Source organism: Cucurbita moschata, unplaced genomic scaffold, assembly GCF_002738365.1.
Source record: "Cucurbita moschata cultivar Rifu unplaced genomic scaffold, Cmos_1.0 Cmo_Scf00006, whole genome shotgun sequence".
Taxonomy (NCBI): Eukaryota; Viridiplantae; Streptophyta; class Magnoliopsida; order Cucurbitales; family Cucurbitaceae; genus Cucurbita; species Cucurbita moschata.
In genome coordinates, this window is record NW_019268522.1 from 3,636,940 (window position 1) to 3,653,550 (window position 16,611).

The window sequence follows — 16,611 nt, forward strand, 5'->3', positions numbered from 1 at the left end:
AAGAAAACCACTCTCACTTTATAATGTCGTTTACTGTTGAGACTGATTTTCTTTTCATTCGATAACCTAGGTAACTCGGTTTTAATCCTGAGCTAACCATGAACTCCTGTTTATTCGAAATTATCCTTAGATTTGCATGGGTGAGAGTGGCTCTAGTTCGCCGACTCAATAGGCCTCCCATTTCAGGGGTAAGACTGGGTGAATGGCGGGAGACGTGGGGTGCAAGAAGAAATTCACTCCTACCCACTTTTAGGGATAAAAGAGAGGTAGTTCCTTTAAGCACTGACTTCAGGTCTTGAACAAATGGGTCCCACCCTCTCATTGGCCTGAGAGAGATTCGATTTACTGGTTGGACCCCAAACCAATTGTTCATTAGAGGATCAGTGAGACATAAGGAACAAGAAGTAACTTCAGGGGTAAAACGGTAAATTGACCCAACTCTAGTTACGAACAACCTGTGAAGGACCAACTTACTAATCATGGTTATATCAGATGAACAAAAATATATCTATAGTGAGGGGAGTGCAACTACTAGGCTATAGTGGAGTGTCCTAGTAGTTAACGAATGTTGGTTAACCAGGTTAATGAGTTTAACCGATTAATCTTGGATCGTTGGAGCCCATGATCTATAGGTCCATTAGGTCCCTCTGTTAGCTCATATCGGACTAAACCATAGAACAGTGTGACGAGTGAGTTCGAAGTGTTCGAATTCAAATTAGGGAATATGCATTATATATATACGATATATTTAACCGCATTTTTGTTTTATTTACGAATTAAACAAAAAGAGAGAATCTGAGATATTTAAATAAGATTTAAATATCTTAATCAATTATGTGTCGGAATTGATTGGGATTGGCATTTGAATTAATATTAAATATTAATTAAATAGTTTAATTAATCATTTAATGTTACTTTAATTTGAAATTCATTATTCAAATTAATTGTTGAATTAAAATGAAGAAAGTCAAAATGTATGTTGACTTCATTTAATGGAAAAATCCATGTTAGTGGAATTTTGAGGTGTCAAAATTTGGTTTAACCAAACTTGCATGCTTGCCAAATAAACCCCACAAGTTTGAGTGAAATTTTGAGTTTCAAAATTTGGTTAACTCAAACATGCATGCTTGCCACATAATCCCAAACATTTGAGTGGAATTTTAAGTGTCAAAATTTGGTGATCTGAAATTTGCATAAACACGCAAACATGACTCTTTAAATAGAGTGATCATGTTTCATGGAAGGTCTTCTTCTTCTAGGTGAAAAACCTTGAGAAAAACCTCTCACAAACACTCTCTTCACATATACAAAATTCCTCCAAGTTTAGTCACTCACCGGATTCCACAATCTCATCCTAAGGCCGGAGGATAGTGGAGAAGACACTAGTGGTGGTTCGAAACCGGTTCGTGAGGCAAAAGGAGTTTGAACTACAAAAGGTTAGTATTTAAACTCATTAAGTTTTAATACTTATGAACATGCTAGTTATTTACTATAATTGATGCTCTAAAAGTGTCTAAGATCCAAATTGCTTCCGCATGTGTTATACTAACACCATCACTTCATAGACAATTGGATCACTATTCATAAAGAATGCAAAATAACCACTATCACTTGATTCATAGTCCATCTCATAATCAATCATCCAATTTGGTCTCTTTCTTGTTCTTGGATTTCTTTGATTATGATCATGATCTTCTTCTACTGGTTCTTCTTGTTGAGCTTGTGATGAGCTCTCTCCATGCTCATAGTGAGGCTGAATAGGGGCTTCAGTTTGTTCTTTTTCAAGATCTACAGGAATCTGCTGATTCACAATGATCTTTTCTTCCCATGTCCAAGTCTTCTTTTTGTCAAAGACTACATCACGACTTACCACCACCTTCTTTGTCAAGGGATCATAGAGCTTGTATTTCTTAGAGGTCTCGCTTACTCCAAGGAACACACACTTCAAACTCTTGTCCTCAAGTTTCTTCCTTCTCTCATCAGGAACGTGTGCATATGCTATGCACCCAAAGATTCTAAAGTGGTCTACTGCAGGTTTTCTTCCGCTCCATGCTTCTTGTGGAGTCATATCTCTAACAGAAAAAGTAGGGCTCCGGTTGAGAATGTGAACGGACCATACGACAGCTTCTGGCCATAATTTCTTCGGGACTTCTCCTTTATTTAGTAAACTTCGAACCATATTGAGAATGGTCCTGTTTTTCCTTTCAGCCACACCATTTTGTTGTGGTGTATATGTTGTTGTTAACTGCCTCCTTATGCCCTTATCTTCACAAAATTTAATAAACTCGTTCGAGCAGAACTCTCCACCTCTGTCAGTTCTTAAAGCCTTGACTCTTCTTCCAGTTTCCGTCTTCATAATAGCACAAAATTTTTTGAAGCAATCAAAGGCTTCTGATTTGGCGTGCAAGAAATAAGTCCATGTTTTTCAACTAAAATCATCGATGAGGGTCATGAAATATTTTTTGTTACCATTTGATGTTGGAGAGATGGGACCACATATGTCTGAATGAATCAACTCCAAAATTGCTTGAGCTCTTCTTGATTTTCCGGATGGAAAAGAATTTCTTTCATGTTTTGCTACTATACAGCTCTCGCAAATTTCTGTTGGAGGAGTAATATCTGGCAACCCAGTTACCATCTTCTTTGAAGACAACGTCTTTAATACTTTGAAGTATAGATGACCATACCTAAAATGCCAAAGCCAGGTGGTATCTTCTTTCTTCACCATCAAACTTTTGGCGACGATATTTAACGTCAACCGATATAGACGGTTGGTGGTCATCTTCATCTTAGCAATCATCCTCTTTTGGAGTCATAAATCTCACATTCATCATTTTGGATTGTGATCACATACCCCTTTTCTTGTAACTGACCGATACTAAGTAAGTTGGCCTTCAGATCAGGAATGTAGAATACATTAGAAATAGACTCTACAAAGCCATTTCTAGTGTTGATATCTACGGTTCCTTTCCCCATCACTTGGAGAGTTGAATTGTTGCCAAGAGAAACCGTAATATGAAAATTTTCATCCAAAGTTGAGAAGAATTCCTTACAACCTGTCATATGGTTGCTGCATCCAGAGCCTACGACCCATACACCTTGATCTGCCACCTTCACAGAATGAAATGAAATTAACAATGTTTCTTCCTCTCTTCTCTCCACAAAATTAGATTGATCTCTTTTCTCCTTTTGGAGCCTGGTATAGCATTCATTTCTATAATGTTCAAGACGTCCACATCTGTAGCATTCCACCTTGGACTTGTCAAAGTGTCTCTTGCCTTTGTTGTCATAATCGTTTCTGACTAGATCTACTGACCTGCCAACATCTCCACTTCTTTCTTGACTGCCTCTCCCACGACCTCTGCCTCTTCTTTGCCCTCTACCTCTAGGGCTTGAAGTTTCACCTAGTGTGGATATCTTTCATCTCCTCTATTGCACTTGTACGATTGAGCCTCTGCTCATGTACTAACAGGGAGCTTTGGAGTTCATCTATTTGCATCTCTTCAACATTGTTTGCTTCTTCGATAGAACATACAATGTAATCGAACTTTGGAGTTAGTGATCGCAAAATCTTTTCTACGACCGCAACATCCATGATTGAATCACCATGCATCCTCATTTTACTTGCAAGACTTATAACCTTGCCAATATAATCATTCATCGTTTCTCCCTTTTGCATTTGGAGAATTTCAAAGTCTCTCCTAACTGCTTGAAGTTGAGCACGCTTTACTCTCGTTGAGCCTTGATACTTCCTCCTCATAGAATCCCAAATTTCCTTTGATGTCTTCTTCTGAAGCATTGTTTCCAAGATAGTCCTATCAATGAACTGAAATAAATAGTTCTTGACCTTCAGGCCCTTCAACTTCGATGCTGCCAACAGTTGCTGTTGACCAGCTGAGAGTACCTCGCCTTCACTTGGCTCTTCATAACCCGTCTCCAACATATCAAAAAACTCCTTTGATCTAAGAAAATTTTCCATCAACATCGCCCAATGATCATAGTGACCATTGAACCTCGGGATGGCGGGCTAAACGTAGCTCTCAACTTGTTTTACTTGCTGCTGCAAGATTGCTCTGATACCAGTTGTTGGTGACAACAAAAAATTGAAGTAAGATTGAGAGAAGGAGTGATTTGAATGATGAGAAGGGAGGTCTTTTATAGGACGGGATTTCATTGATTCTCAGAGTTGGTTGGGATTTTTATGGATGAAATTGAATTCACCTCCTAGTAACTAAATTCAAACTTCTATTATTAGCTTCAACAATTGTAACTTATAATTTAATCATCCGAGACATGATTAAGACACCTTGTTTTGTATCACATATTCTTGGTCTTTTCCCTACTCAACTCAATTGCTATTCCGCAGCCACGTCGTCTACCATATGAACTTTTGTTGTGCACAATTTAACACTTGGCTAGCACATGTCTCATCTAACCTTCAACTTTTTTGCTTACGATCATTGACATTGTTCCTTTATGTGAATGGTTCTTTCAAAGGCACCCTACTTGGTACACCATTCTAACCATATGTTGCCCATTTGGAACTCCAAGTTCTTGGCAAATGAGCTTGGTTCATGCTTCATTGACGGGTAAGACTCTTCTTCGGGAGTCAGCTTTAACCCACAAAGCTATTCTCGAATCTGACTCACAATCATCCTACCCAATCTGGCACTCGTGACCCACTTGTGAAGTCTTCATTCAACCATCGACTTTATTTCCTAACTTTCTTGATCGATTTAGACACACAAAGTGTTGCTCTGGTACCAACTGTCACCGTCATACTTTTTCAACTGTGTGACATCATGATCTTAACACGCTTAAGAGATTTCTTAAGGGAAATATTCTCCTTTGCCTGACTATGTAGCTTCATCGAATCTTAGGCAATATTCTCATCTGTCAACTGAACACAACTCATGTAGAATCTAAGCTTGTTCGGCCACACACGTTACCCATGCGTGCATGTTCTATCATCTACGACTCTCGCCGACTTGCCTCTAGTCTAGGTCAAGACATGCGGCTCAACTTTACCTCTACTACAAGCCAAGATCCCTCATATGCAACGTCGCATCTTGATCATCATCTTGATTTCCTACACCATGACCCATGCATCGTGATGTCATCCCAAGTTTTAGGACAGCTTCGACCATCATAGCCTACTCGGACATGTCTATCAAATTGATCCATGTGTCAATCATATCGTCGGGGCATCCCGTGCAACATCCATCCAGGCTTGATCATGGGATGAACCCTCCCATGTCCATGCAAAGCCATTTACGGAAACTATACTGAACAGTGGGTGTACATACCAACCTCCGACACATGGGTTAGGGTGCAATGTCGGCACATTCGTGTCATCCAACATTCTCCTTGAAAATTTTATTCCAAAGGAAGTTGTTTGAAACCCATCTCACAATGCTCGCCCACACTGTGACACACATATGTGCCACATGGCAGCTCACTTAGGCCACAGGGTATAGGGGCAGTAGAGAGTTGACATCATACCTCTCCTTATAGTACATTTTAGGGCATATTTGATCTTTCTAGAGTATATGTGATTTTAGAAAGCAGTCATTCGTCTCATGGAGTGTCCGATTGACACCAAATTTGGTGAGGTTTCATCTTTATATAGATGGGCTTAACTTCAGAGCCACATGTTGAAACTCATTGAAATCCTGACTTCTGACGTTTTGGCCTAGGGCTCTACCCAACCCTCTTCGAACTTGTCTTCGACACTCATGTTGCCATCATTCCCTCCAACCTTCCTTATGCCTCAGCTTAGCTTTAGCGTACACTTTTCTTGGTGTGTTGGATGATACACCATCTTTCTCGATTGCATCATGACATTTATCTATTTCGACCCTCACGTGGTCAAATGGGCATCACTTGAGGATTGCCACCTTATCTGTTCTCATGTAGAGAGTCACAACCTACTATGTTCTTAGTAAGGTTGTGACACTTATCACGACTCCGGTGTAGTAAGAATTTTAAAGAGTTTGATAAGACTGAATTTTAAAGAGTTTGATAAGACTTTCTATACTTTTCTCTCATGTGCAAATTAGGTCATCAAAAAACAAAGTAGGGAACTACAAACCTAGAGCATGCATACTCGTGCATGGCTGAATTTCCTTCATTTTCCTTCATTGTTCAGCCTGTTCTCTTATGCTTTCCTTAGTTTTGTTTTTGAATTCTCTTTCTTTTATCAACTTTGTTCTTTTAGTTAAAAATTACTCATAACAACTATCAAATTGCATCGCTAATGACAAATGAGGACACAAGGATGATCAACTAGGGATGTACAATCAATCTAACCACTCGTACTAACTCAACCTGAATTATAAGGGTTAAGTTGGGTTGGATTAGCATTTCGGGTAGGATTGAGTTCATTTTTCGAAACCTAAACTAAATCGGTTTGGTTTTGGGTTTGTGGAATAAAACGTTGACCTGAGCCAATTAAAAATATATTTATTTGATGCAACATTATTATATCACAATAAATAAATAAATAAATAAATAAATAAATATATATATATATATATATATTCTAATAGGTTAGGGCTCTTTGGCTTTATCAGTATAGGTAAGTATATTTCAATTAAAATATTTTTATAGTACTTTTTATTTTTTTATATACCATCTCTTTAAATTAATCATTTTTATTGTTTATTTAATTTCATAATCTATCCTTATATTTTTTTCTTACTTTAACCAATTTTCAAGAAAGGTCTGTATTTAGTTGTCTTTAGTTTCATAACAATGTTGAACTACGTTAATATATTACCATTTTTGCTTGTTTTTTATTGAATTTTTTTTTTTTAATAATTATAGATTGATTTGTGTTTGTTTCTTCACTTTTAATATATTGTATCTAACATGTATTGGAGCAAATATAAATGGTGGATAAATAAAACTTTTTATTTTTTTTTGACAACCTAAACCCAACCTAAAAATTTTCGGGTTGGATTGGGTTACCAATCTAACCAACCCAAACTTTTGGGTTGGGTCAAAAAAATCTCTTACCCAATCCAACCCAACCCCAACCATGTACGTCCCTAAGTATAACCAAACAAGGTACTTATCCAAGCTGAAAAAATGTAAGTGAAGTCTATGTTGGTTCAATCTTCTCGTCTTGATAGTATTCACAAGCAACTACTTTTCGAGTGTCCCAACATCTTTTCTTAAAATACTATTTCAATTGTAACATTTTAGATGGAATGAAACAAACGAATCGACTCATTCCACACCAATTTTCATTTTATTTCTTTAAAACAAAGAATAATCATACCGGTAAAAGTCGGTAAATAGTTGTGATGTGAACTATAACATCGTGGTTAAGACATTATGCTATCAACTAGAATGTTAGTGGTTCAAATCTCTCTATCTTTTAAAATTATTTATATATATACGTATCCAATATCTGTATCTAATTTGACGAAGGATTACCATCAACTAGATATTACAACTTCGATCTAACTCAACAAATAAAATGCTAACAATACTCGGGTTCTATAAGCAAATTCGGGAGAAGCATTCTCATGCATTCGAACTTTTTTTTATTTTGTTCGATACATTTATATGTCCACAACATTAAGATGAAGAATACAGCTCCAAAATGAAAAACCAATAGAATTATAGCATCCACAACTAATCCCAATAACCTTTTGTGGGGATTATTAGGCGCTAATGACATGGACCACAAACAAAAGCAATACTAAAAGATATTGTTATACGTAGAACCGATTGTGGAACCATCTGAAGAATTTCAGTGAGTCTTGAAAATAAGATGATTCTGGAAAGAATTTTTATCCAAACATTAATTGGTCGTGTATTAGCGGACGATATATATATATGGGCCCGCGATGCATTGGCATACGAAATCAAGATATTGGTATTGGACTTATCAATCAATTCATAACCTTTTAAACACAACCGATATCTATTTGGACTCCATTTACTTGTAGGAGTACATCTTGGATCTGCCGATTATGTTATAGACGAAGTCCTACTCACGAGGACCTACTCACGAGGACCTGGTCGAATTATTATCTATGCTCAAAATGATTTAAACATCCATTCAACAAATTCAAAACATTAAAGCTTCTCTGGCTACCCCCTTTGTATGTGTGTGGAGTCCGAATTTGTTGAGGATTGTTGAGAGGGAGTCCCACGTTAAAAGTTGATCATAGATTTATAATTAAGGAATAGATCTACATTGGTATGAGACCTTTTGGGAAGCCCAATGCAAAACCATGAGAGCTCCCGCTCAAAGTGGACAATGTAATACCATTGTGGAGAATCGTGATTCCTAACATGGTATCAAAAGTTGTACTTTGTTCGAGGGCTCCAGAGAAAGGAGTCGAGCCTCAATTAAGGGGAGTTTGTTCGAGGTCTAAATAGGCAGAGAGTCGTAATTCCTAACCAAATTTCCATAGAAAAGAAGAAATTGAAATGCCTGGCTTACCTGGAATGAGCATGCCTGAACGCTCGTGTTTTTAGCCTCGAGTGTCTTCTTCCATGCATTCGTATAATGCAAGTTCGACCGTCTTCAAACCAGCATGACATGAATTCAGACATGAGGAAACTATCCTCCTTTGAAGATCTTTATAGTTCAATGCTAACTTTATATCCCATTCTGTACTGCTCCTGCAAGGACCAAAACTTTCAAGTTTATTCCATGGAAAAGCGTTGTTTCGAGACGACGTTGCTTTCGGAATTGTATAGTTTATACTCTATTACAGTTTCGAAAATGCTTCATTACCTGTCTTCATTCACATCCTCAAGATTTTCCATCATTCCATCAAAGATTGAGAGGAGATCATTAAGGACTTCCATTTCATTTTCCAAGCTTCCCTGCAGCTACGAAGTTAAGATAAACAAGTAATAATAACTGATAAACAAAATCCTGTATCCTTGACCTGCAACGTTACGATTGAGAAATGAGCGAAACGAGATAAGAATTACCTTGAGCTTGGTGCGTAATTCAGGGCATCGAGCTTTACATAAACACTCTAATAACGGTGAGGGCAGACCATAATGGAATATGCTTTGGTTCTTTGACAACCATGTTCCCCTCACCATATGAGTACTCCAGTCTGATGTGATGATATCGCTAGCATCATCACCGAAGTCGATGTCTGCACTCGACAAATAAACAATCGTAATATAAGAAAGTCATACATAAATCAAACATTGAAGTAAATAAAGCATCCTTCAATTGTCCACTAGACAGAACAAGAGAATACCTAATGGAATGACATCATTTACGTTGTCTCCTTCGGGTAAAAATCCATAAAAAGCAACCAGATGAGAAGCAGAGTAATTTCCATAACTAAGATAACATTCTTCTCCTGCACGGCATGGTCTTGATAGGCGGAATTTCAATGAATTTGTATCTGAATCAGCTTTGCTATAGTGTAGTATGTGTGGATGCAACTGAGACCAAAGAACCATATAACAATGAAGCAAAGGAAAATGGAACTCAATTTCTAAATAGTAAAGTAAATACTTCCAATCGAGTATGCATCTGAGTTTAATGTTGAAAATTATGTTTTAGAAATATGAAACGGCCCAGGCCCAAGCTCACCGCTAGCAGATATTGTCCTGTTTGGGCTTTTCCTTTCGGGTTTCCCTTCAAGGTTTTTAAAACGAGTCTGTTAGGGAGAGGTTTCCACACCCTTATAAAGAGTATTTCGTTCTCCTCACCAACCGATGTGGGATCTCACAATCCACCCCCCCTTTAGGGCCCAGCATCCTCGCTGACACTCGTTCCTTTCTCCAATCATGTGGGACACCCACCAAATCCACTCCCCCTTCGGGGCCCAGCGTCTTTGCTGGCACACCGCCTTGTATCTACCTCCCTTCGAAGAATAGCCTCCTCGCTGGCACATGGTCCAGTGTCTAGCTCTGATACCATTTGTAATGACCCAACCCCACCAATAGCTGATATTGTCCTCTTTGGGCTTTCCCTTCGGGCTTCCCCTCAAGGTTTTTAAAACGCGTTTGCTAGGGAGAGGTTTCTACACCCTTATAAAGGGTGTTTAGTTCTCCTCTCCTCCCAACCGACGTGGGATCTCACAGAAACTATGGTCAGCAGCACAGTCACAAATTTGAAAGCTATTGACCGCCATGTAACTAGAGGAAATCGATTGACATGAGAACAGAGGTAACAGCAGATACCAAACAAGGAGCGGATTCCTAGTTCAAGTGAATTACACTACTTTTCGTACAATTTTCTCAAACTAAACTCATCCCCCATCCACGAAGCAGGATTCTGATAGGGGACGGACACTACAGTAACATACCGAGTGATTGAGAAAACCTGCAATCGGAACCAAACAGCTTGTAAGACTTCCATCAGAAAACATGATTTTCATGCTATTTGAATACCAAAGTTCACAAGCCCATAAGAACTTCTCCCATGAATAGTACTCCTCAGGGAAGACGTCAGGATGGTTGTTACATAACGTAGGAAATAACTCATTGTATTGTTCCCGCAAGTGCTGCAAACAAGTCAACGTTACATATAAATGCAAGTTTGAAAATCGAATAATGATATTACAAAATGTAGAGAGATTACCTGTTAACAACATAACTAGAGGAAACTAGAATTCATGCTAGCTTGTTAGATGAACCGGACTCGTTGATTATAAACCCATGATCATTCCCTAAATTAGCCGATGTGGGACTTTCATCCAACGCCTCCCCTCGAACAAAGTACACCACTCCTTAATCGAGGCTTGACTCCTTTTTCTTTTGGAGTCTTAGTCATTTTTTAATATGCCTTCGAGGCTTTTTTTAATATGCCTTCGAGGCTCACAATACTTTTGTTCGACATTTGAGGATTCTATTGACATGACTAAGTTTAGGGCATGACTCTAATACCAAGTTAGATGAGCACAACTCTCCACAATGGTATGATATTGTACACTTTGAGCATAAGCTCTCGTGGCTTTGCTTTAGGCGTCCCCAAAAGGCCTCATACCAATGGAGATAGTATTCTTTGATTATAAACCCATGATCATTCCCTAAATTAGCCGATGTGGGACTTTCATCCAACACATACTAGCCCCTAGAGGTTGTCTTAACAAATAAATATTGACCGACACGATATGTGAGAACTAACCTCTTTTGCTTGCATTATCTCACCGAAAAGCAGGGTTCCGTCCAAAGTCATCATTGCACCAACTCCAAAACTCAACCCTGAGAACTTGTAAAATATTAGACCAGGAAAATAAAAATTACTTCATGCACGTGTCAGCACACGGTTAGTGTTTAGATTATTCAAACATAACTATAGTCTTGTCATTTTCCCACTTTAGAGATCAAAAGTCAGATAGTCATAATGATAATATTGATTACAAAGGAAAGGTTACAACATGTGAGATAAAAAGTATGCACCTCTATGGTCCTAAAGTATGAAGGTATGACTCGTGAAATGCCTCATAGAAGGTCAAAAATTTTCATTTTGAGGCTATATAAAGTCATGTATGTTATATTTGTAAAGTAGACTTCACAAGTGTGTCACGAGTGCCAGATTGGGCAGGATGATTGTGAGTCAGATTCGAGAATAGCTTTGTGGGTTGAAGCTAGACTCCTGAGGAAGAGTCTTACCCATCAATGAAGCATGAACCAAGCTCATTTGCCAAGAGCTTGGCGTTCCAAATGGGCAACATATGGTTAGAAGGTATACCAAGTAGGGTGCCTTTGAAAGAACTATTCACATAAGAGGAATAGTGTCAATAGTTGTAAACAAAAAAGTCGAAGGTTAGATGAGACATGTGCTAGCCCAGTGCTAAATTGTGCACAACGCAAGTTCATATGGTAGACGACGTGGCTGCAAGATAACAATTGAGTTGAGTAGGGAAAAGACCAAGAAAATGTGATACAAAACAAGGTGTCTTAATCGTGTCACGGATGATTTAGATTTAAGAAACTTTTATTGTATTTTTTAAGTTCTAGAGAATTATCTTTGAATTATAAGTTACAATTAGTTACTCGTCATTATGGTTTTGATGGCCATGAAAGTTACCGCTCGTAGGAAGATTTTTGGGTATTAAAAATGAAGTTGGCATATTATTTTTGGGTATTAGTTTGTTACTTTGCATTTCAAGTAGTTTTGATCCAACTATCTTATGGAGTCATTTGAATCACAAGTTTAGAAACAAATTTACTTTACTTTTGATCTTGATTATCAAGGTAATCCGTTCCAAAACTTTCCCTTGGGTTGATTCCTTATCGTTCTTGGGGTTCTTGGGTAATTTAGATCTAAAGATTTTGTTTTTCAACAAGATTATTAATAAAATTCCAAAAGTTTCATATCATTTTAATCTGGTTGAAAAAAATCTTTACATCTAAGTTATTCGATAACACCAAGAAGTATAAGGAATCATCCTAAGGAAAAGTTTTTGAACGGATTACCTTGATAATCAAGTTCAAGAGTAAAAAAACTTGTTTCTAAACTCGTCTTACAACAATCTCACTTTAAGAAGTCACACAAAGTATTGAGTGTGAGTGTTGATTTGAGTTCAAAGTGTTAATTTGGATTCTCCGGTGGTATAGTTGGTTATCACATTAGTCTCAAACACACTAGAAGCCCCAAGTTTAAACCTATGCTCAGACATATTTTAAATTATATTTTAACACTTTCTACTTACAACATTCTCACTTTAAGAAGTCTCGCAAAATATGAGTGTTGATTTGAGTTCAAAGCGTTAATTTAAATTTGTATCTTGTCTAGGTGGTGTAGCTGGTTATCACGCTAGTGCATACATTAGAAGTCCTCAATCTTAAACATTTTTAAAATTATGTTTTAATTTTTTTCTTAAAACACTCTCACTTTAAAAAGTTTTCCGAAATATGAGTGTTGATTCGAGTTCAAAGAAGTAGTTCAGATTTTAATCTTGTTTGGGTGGTGTAGTTGGTTATCACGCTAATTTCACACACTAGAAATCCTTAATTCAAACTTGAGCTCAAACGTTTTTAAAATTCAGGTTTTTAACTTTTTCCTCAACAACATTTTCACTGTTGATTCGAATTCAAATCGTTATTTTGGAATCTCACATTGTTTGGGTGGCGAGAGGTCTCCGGTTCGAACCTGGCTCAGACATTATTAAAATTATGTTTTTACTTTTTCCTTAACACCATTTTCACTGTTGATTCGAGTTCACATCGTTATTTTGAAATCTCACCTTGTTTGGGTGGTGTTTTCACTGTTGATTCGAGTTCAAATCGTTATTTTGAAATCCCACCTTGTTCACCTTGTTTGGGTGGTGTTTTCACTGTTGATTCGAGTTCAAATCGTTATTTTGAAATCCCACCTTGTTTGGGTGGTGTAGTTGGTTATCATGCTAGTCTAACACACTAAGAGATCTTCGGTTCGAACCTGGGCTCAGACATTATTAAAATTATGTTTTTTATTTTTTTCCTTAACAACATTTTCACTGTTGATTCGAGTTCAAATCGTTATTCTAGAATCTCAACTTGTCTGGATGGTGTAGTTGGTTATCACACTATTCTCACACATTAGAGGTCCCCAATTTGAATCTGGGCTCTAACATTATTAAAATTATGTTTTTACTTTTTCCTTAACACCATTTTCACTGTTGATTCAAGTTCACATCGTTATTTTGAAATCTCATCTTGTCTGGTGGTGTAATTGGTTATCACGCTAGTCTCACACACTAGAGGTCCCCAGTTCTCTCACACACTAGAGGTCCCCAGCCCTGGAATCTAATCTTGTCTGGGTGGTGTAGTTGGTTATCACCTCAGACATTATCAGAATTATGTTTTTACTTTTTCCTTAACAACATTTTCACTCTTGATTCGAGTTCAAATCATTATTTTGAAATCTCACCTTGTCTGGGTGGTGTAGTTGGTTATCACGCTAGTCTTACACACACTAGAGGGTCCCCAGTTCGAACTTGGGCTCAGACATTATCAAAATTATGTTTTTACATTTTCCTTAACAACATTATCACTGTTGATTCGAGTTCAAATCGTTATTTTGGCATCCCACCTAGTGGGTGGTGTAGTTGGTTATCACGCTAGTCTCACACACTAGAGGTGGTCCCCAGTTCGAACCTGGGCTCAAACATTATCAGAATTGTGTTTTTACTTTTTCCTTAACAACATTTTCACTCTTGATTCGAGTTCAAATCGTTATTTTGAAATCTCACCTTGTCTGGGTGGTGTAGTTGGTTATCACGCTAGTCTCACACACTAGAGGTCCCCAGTTCGAACCTGGGCTCAGACATTATCAAAATTATGTTTTTACTTTTTCCTTAACAACATTTTCACTGTTGATTCGAGTTCAAATCGTTATTTTGGCATTTCACCTAGTCTGGGTGGTGTAGTTGGTTATCACGCTAGTCTCACACACTAGAGGTCCCCAGTTCGAACCACCTAGTCTGGGTGGTGTAGTTGGTTATCACGCTAGTCTCACACACTAGAGGTCCCCAGTTCGAACCTGGGCTTCTGGGTGGTGTAGTTGGTTATCACGCTAGTCTCACACACTAGAGGTCCCCAGTTCGAACCTGGGCTCAGACATTATCGAAATTATGTTTTTTCTTTTTCCTTAACAACATTTTCACTGTTGATTCGAGTTCAAATCGTTATTTTGGCATTTCACCTAGTCTGGGTGGTGTAGTTGGTTATCACGCTAGTCTCACACACTAGAGGTCCCCAGTTCGAACCACCTAGTCTGGGTGGTGTAGTTGGTTATCACGCTAGTCTCACACACTAGAGGTCCCCAGTTCGAACCTGGGCTTCTGGGTGGTGTAGTTGGTTATCACGCTAGTCTCACACACTAGAGGTCCCCAGTTCGAACCTGGGCTCAGACATTATCGAAATTATGTTTTTTCTTTTTCCTTAACAACATTTTCACTGTTGATTCGAGTTCAAATCGTTATTTTGGCATTTCACCTAGTCTGGGTGGTGTAGTTGGTTATCACGCTAGTCTCACACACTAGAGGTCCCCAGTTCGAACCTGGGCTTAGACATTATCAAAATTATGTTTTTACATTTTCCTTGACAACATTATCACTGTTAATTTGAGTTCAAATCGTTATTTTGGCATCCCACCTAGTCTGGGTGGTGTAGTTGGTTATCACGCTAGTCTCACACACTAGAGGTCCCCAGTTCGAACCTGGGCTTAGACATTATCAAAATTATGTTTTTACATTTTCCTTGACAACATTATCACTGTTAATTTGAGTTCAAATCGTTATTTTGGCATCCCACCTAGTCTGGGTGGTGTAGTTGGTTATCACGCTAGTCTTACACACTAGAGGTCCCCAATTCGAACCTGGGCTTAGACATTATTAGATTGATTCGAGTTCAAATCGTTATTTTGGCATCTCACCTAGTCTACACTAGAGGTCCCCAGTTCGAATTTGGGCTCAAACATTATCAGAATTGTGTTTTTACTTTTTCCTTAACAACATTTTCACTCTTGATTCGAGTTCAAATCGTTATTTTGAAATCTCACCTTGTCTGGGTGGTGTAGTTGGTTATCACGTCTCACACACTAGAGGTCCTTTGAACCTGGGCTCAGACATTATTAAAATTATGTTTTTACTTTTTCCTTAACACCATTTTCACTGTTGATTCAAGTTCACATCGTTATTTTGGAATCTCACCTTATCTGTGTGGTGTAGTTGGTTATCACGCTAGTTTCACACACTAGAGGTCCCCAGTTCGAACTTGGGCTCAGACATTATCAAAATTATGTTTTTACATTTTCCTTAACAACATTTTCACTGTTGATTCGAGATGGGCTCAGACATTATCAAAATTATGTTTTTACATTTTCCTTAACAACATTTTCACTGTTGATTCGAGATCAAATCGTTATTTTGGTATTTCACCTAGTCTGGGTGGTGTAGTTGGTTATCACACTAATCTCACACACTAGAGGTTTCCAGTTCGAACCTTGGCTTAGACATTATTAGATTGATTCGAGTTCAAATCGTTATTTTGGCATCCCACCTAGTCTGGGTGGTGTAGTTGGTTATCACGCTAGTCTCACACACTAGAGGTCCCCAGTTCGAACCTAGGCTTAGACATTATTAGATTGATTCAAGTTCAAATCGTTATTTTGGCATCTCACCTAGTTTGGGTGGTTGGTTATCACGTTAGTCTCACCCACTAGAGGTCCCAGTTCGAATTTGGGCTCAAACATTATCAGAATTGTGTTTTTACTTTTTCCTTAACAACATTTTCACTCTTGATTCGAGTTCAAATCGTTATTTTGGAATCTCACCTTGTCTGGGTGGTGTAGTTGGTTATCACGCTAGTCTCACACACTAGAGGTCCCCAGTTTGAACCTGGGCTCAGACATTATCAGAATTATGTTTTTACTTTATTTTCACTGTTGATTCGAGTTCAAATCGTTATTTTAGAATCTTACCTTGTCCGGGTGGTGCGCTAGTCTCACACAGGTCTCCAGTTTGAACCTAGGCTCAAACATTATTAAAATTATGTTTTTACTTTTTACTTAACACCATTTTCACTGTTGATTCGAGTTCACATCGTTATTTTGAAATCTCACCTTGTATGGGTGGTGTAGTTGGTTATCACGTTAGTCTCACCCACTAGAGGTCCCCAGTTCGAATTTGG

At 38.0% G+C, this 16,611-nt stretch overlaps 1 protein-coding gene and 13 non-coding genes across 15 annotated transcripts in view; 13 read left to right on the plus strand and 1 right to left on the minus strand.

Moving 5' to 3' along the window:
* Nucleotides 1–8,325: 8,325 nt before the first annotated feature.
* The window catches only part of LOC111444075 (N-lysine methyltransferase setd6), a 17,425-nt gene continuing 9,139 nt past the window's right edge, over nt 8,326–16,611 (minus strand). The window contains exons 7-12 of one of the 2 annotated variants that reach the window (XM_023082012.1): nt 11,120–11,196; nt 10,299–10,496; nt 9,240–9,429; nt 8,959–9,131; nt 8,756–8,853; nt 8,326–8,640 (exon numbers count right to left, since the gene is read on the minus strand). In XM_023082012.1, the coding sequence (XP_022937780.1) occupies nt 8,490–8,640; nt 8,756–8,853; nt 8,959–9,131; nt 9,240–9,429; nt 10,299–10,496; nt 11,120–11,196 (887 nt within the window). In that variant the 3' untranslated portion in view covers nt 8,326–8,489. The remainder of the gene's footprint in view (nt 8,641–8,755; nt 8,854–8,958; nt 9,132–9,239; nt 9,430–10,298; nt 10,497–11,119; nt 11,197–16,611) is intronic. The other variant, XM_023082014.1, reaches the window with a different exon arrangement.
* On the plus strand, nt 12,899–12,972 carry TRNAV-CAC. Its single transcript has one exon. It is a non-coding gene; the product is annotated as a tRNA-Val (tRNA).
* TRNAV-UAC lies at nt 13,853–13,929 on the plus strand. The gene has a single exon. It is a non-coding gene; the product is annotated as a tRNA-Val (tRNA).
* Nucleotides 14,015–14,089, plus strand: TRNAV-CAC. The gene has a single exon. It is a non-coding gene; the product is annotated as a tRNA-Val (tRNA).
* On the plus strand, nt 14,175–14,248 carry TRNAV-CAC. The gene has a single exon. It is a non-coding gene; the product is annotated as a tRNA-Val (tRNA).
* Nucleotides 14,468–14,541, plus strand: TRNAV-CAC. Its single transcript has one exon. It is a non-coding gene; the product is annotated as a tRNA-Val (tRNA).
* Nucleotides 14,761–14,834, plus strand: TRNAV-CAC. The gene has a single exon. It is a non-coding gene; the product is annotated as a tRNA-Val (tRNA).
* On the plus strand, nt 14,920–14,993 carry TRNAV-CAC. The gene has a single exon. It is a non-coding gene; the product is annotated as a tRNA-Val (tRNA).
* On the plus strand, nt 15,079–15,152 carry TRNAV-CAC. Its single transcript has one exon. It is a non-coding gene; the product is annotated as a tRNA-Val (tRNA).
* On the plus strand, nt 15,238–15,311 carry TRNAV-UAC. The gene has a single exon. It is a non-coding gene; the product is annotated as a tRNA-Val (tRNA).
* Nucleotides 15,636–15,709, plus strand: TRNAV-CAC. Its single transcript has one exon. It is a non-coding gene; the product is annotated as a tRNA-Val (tRNA).
* TRNAV-CAC lies at nt 15,864–15,937 on the plus strand. The gene has a single exon. It is a non-coding gene; the product is annotated as a tRNA-Val (tRNA).
* Nucleotides 15,985–16,058, plus strand: TRNAV-CAC. Its single transcript has one exon. It is a non-coding gene; the product is annotated as a tRNA-Val (tRNA).
* Nucleotides 16,259–16,332, plus strand: TRNAV-CAC. The gene has a single exon. It is a non-coding gene; the product is annotated as a tRNA-Val (tRNA).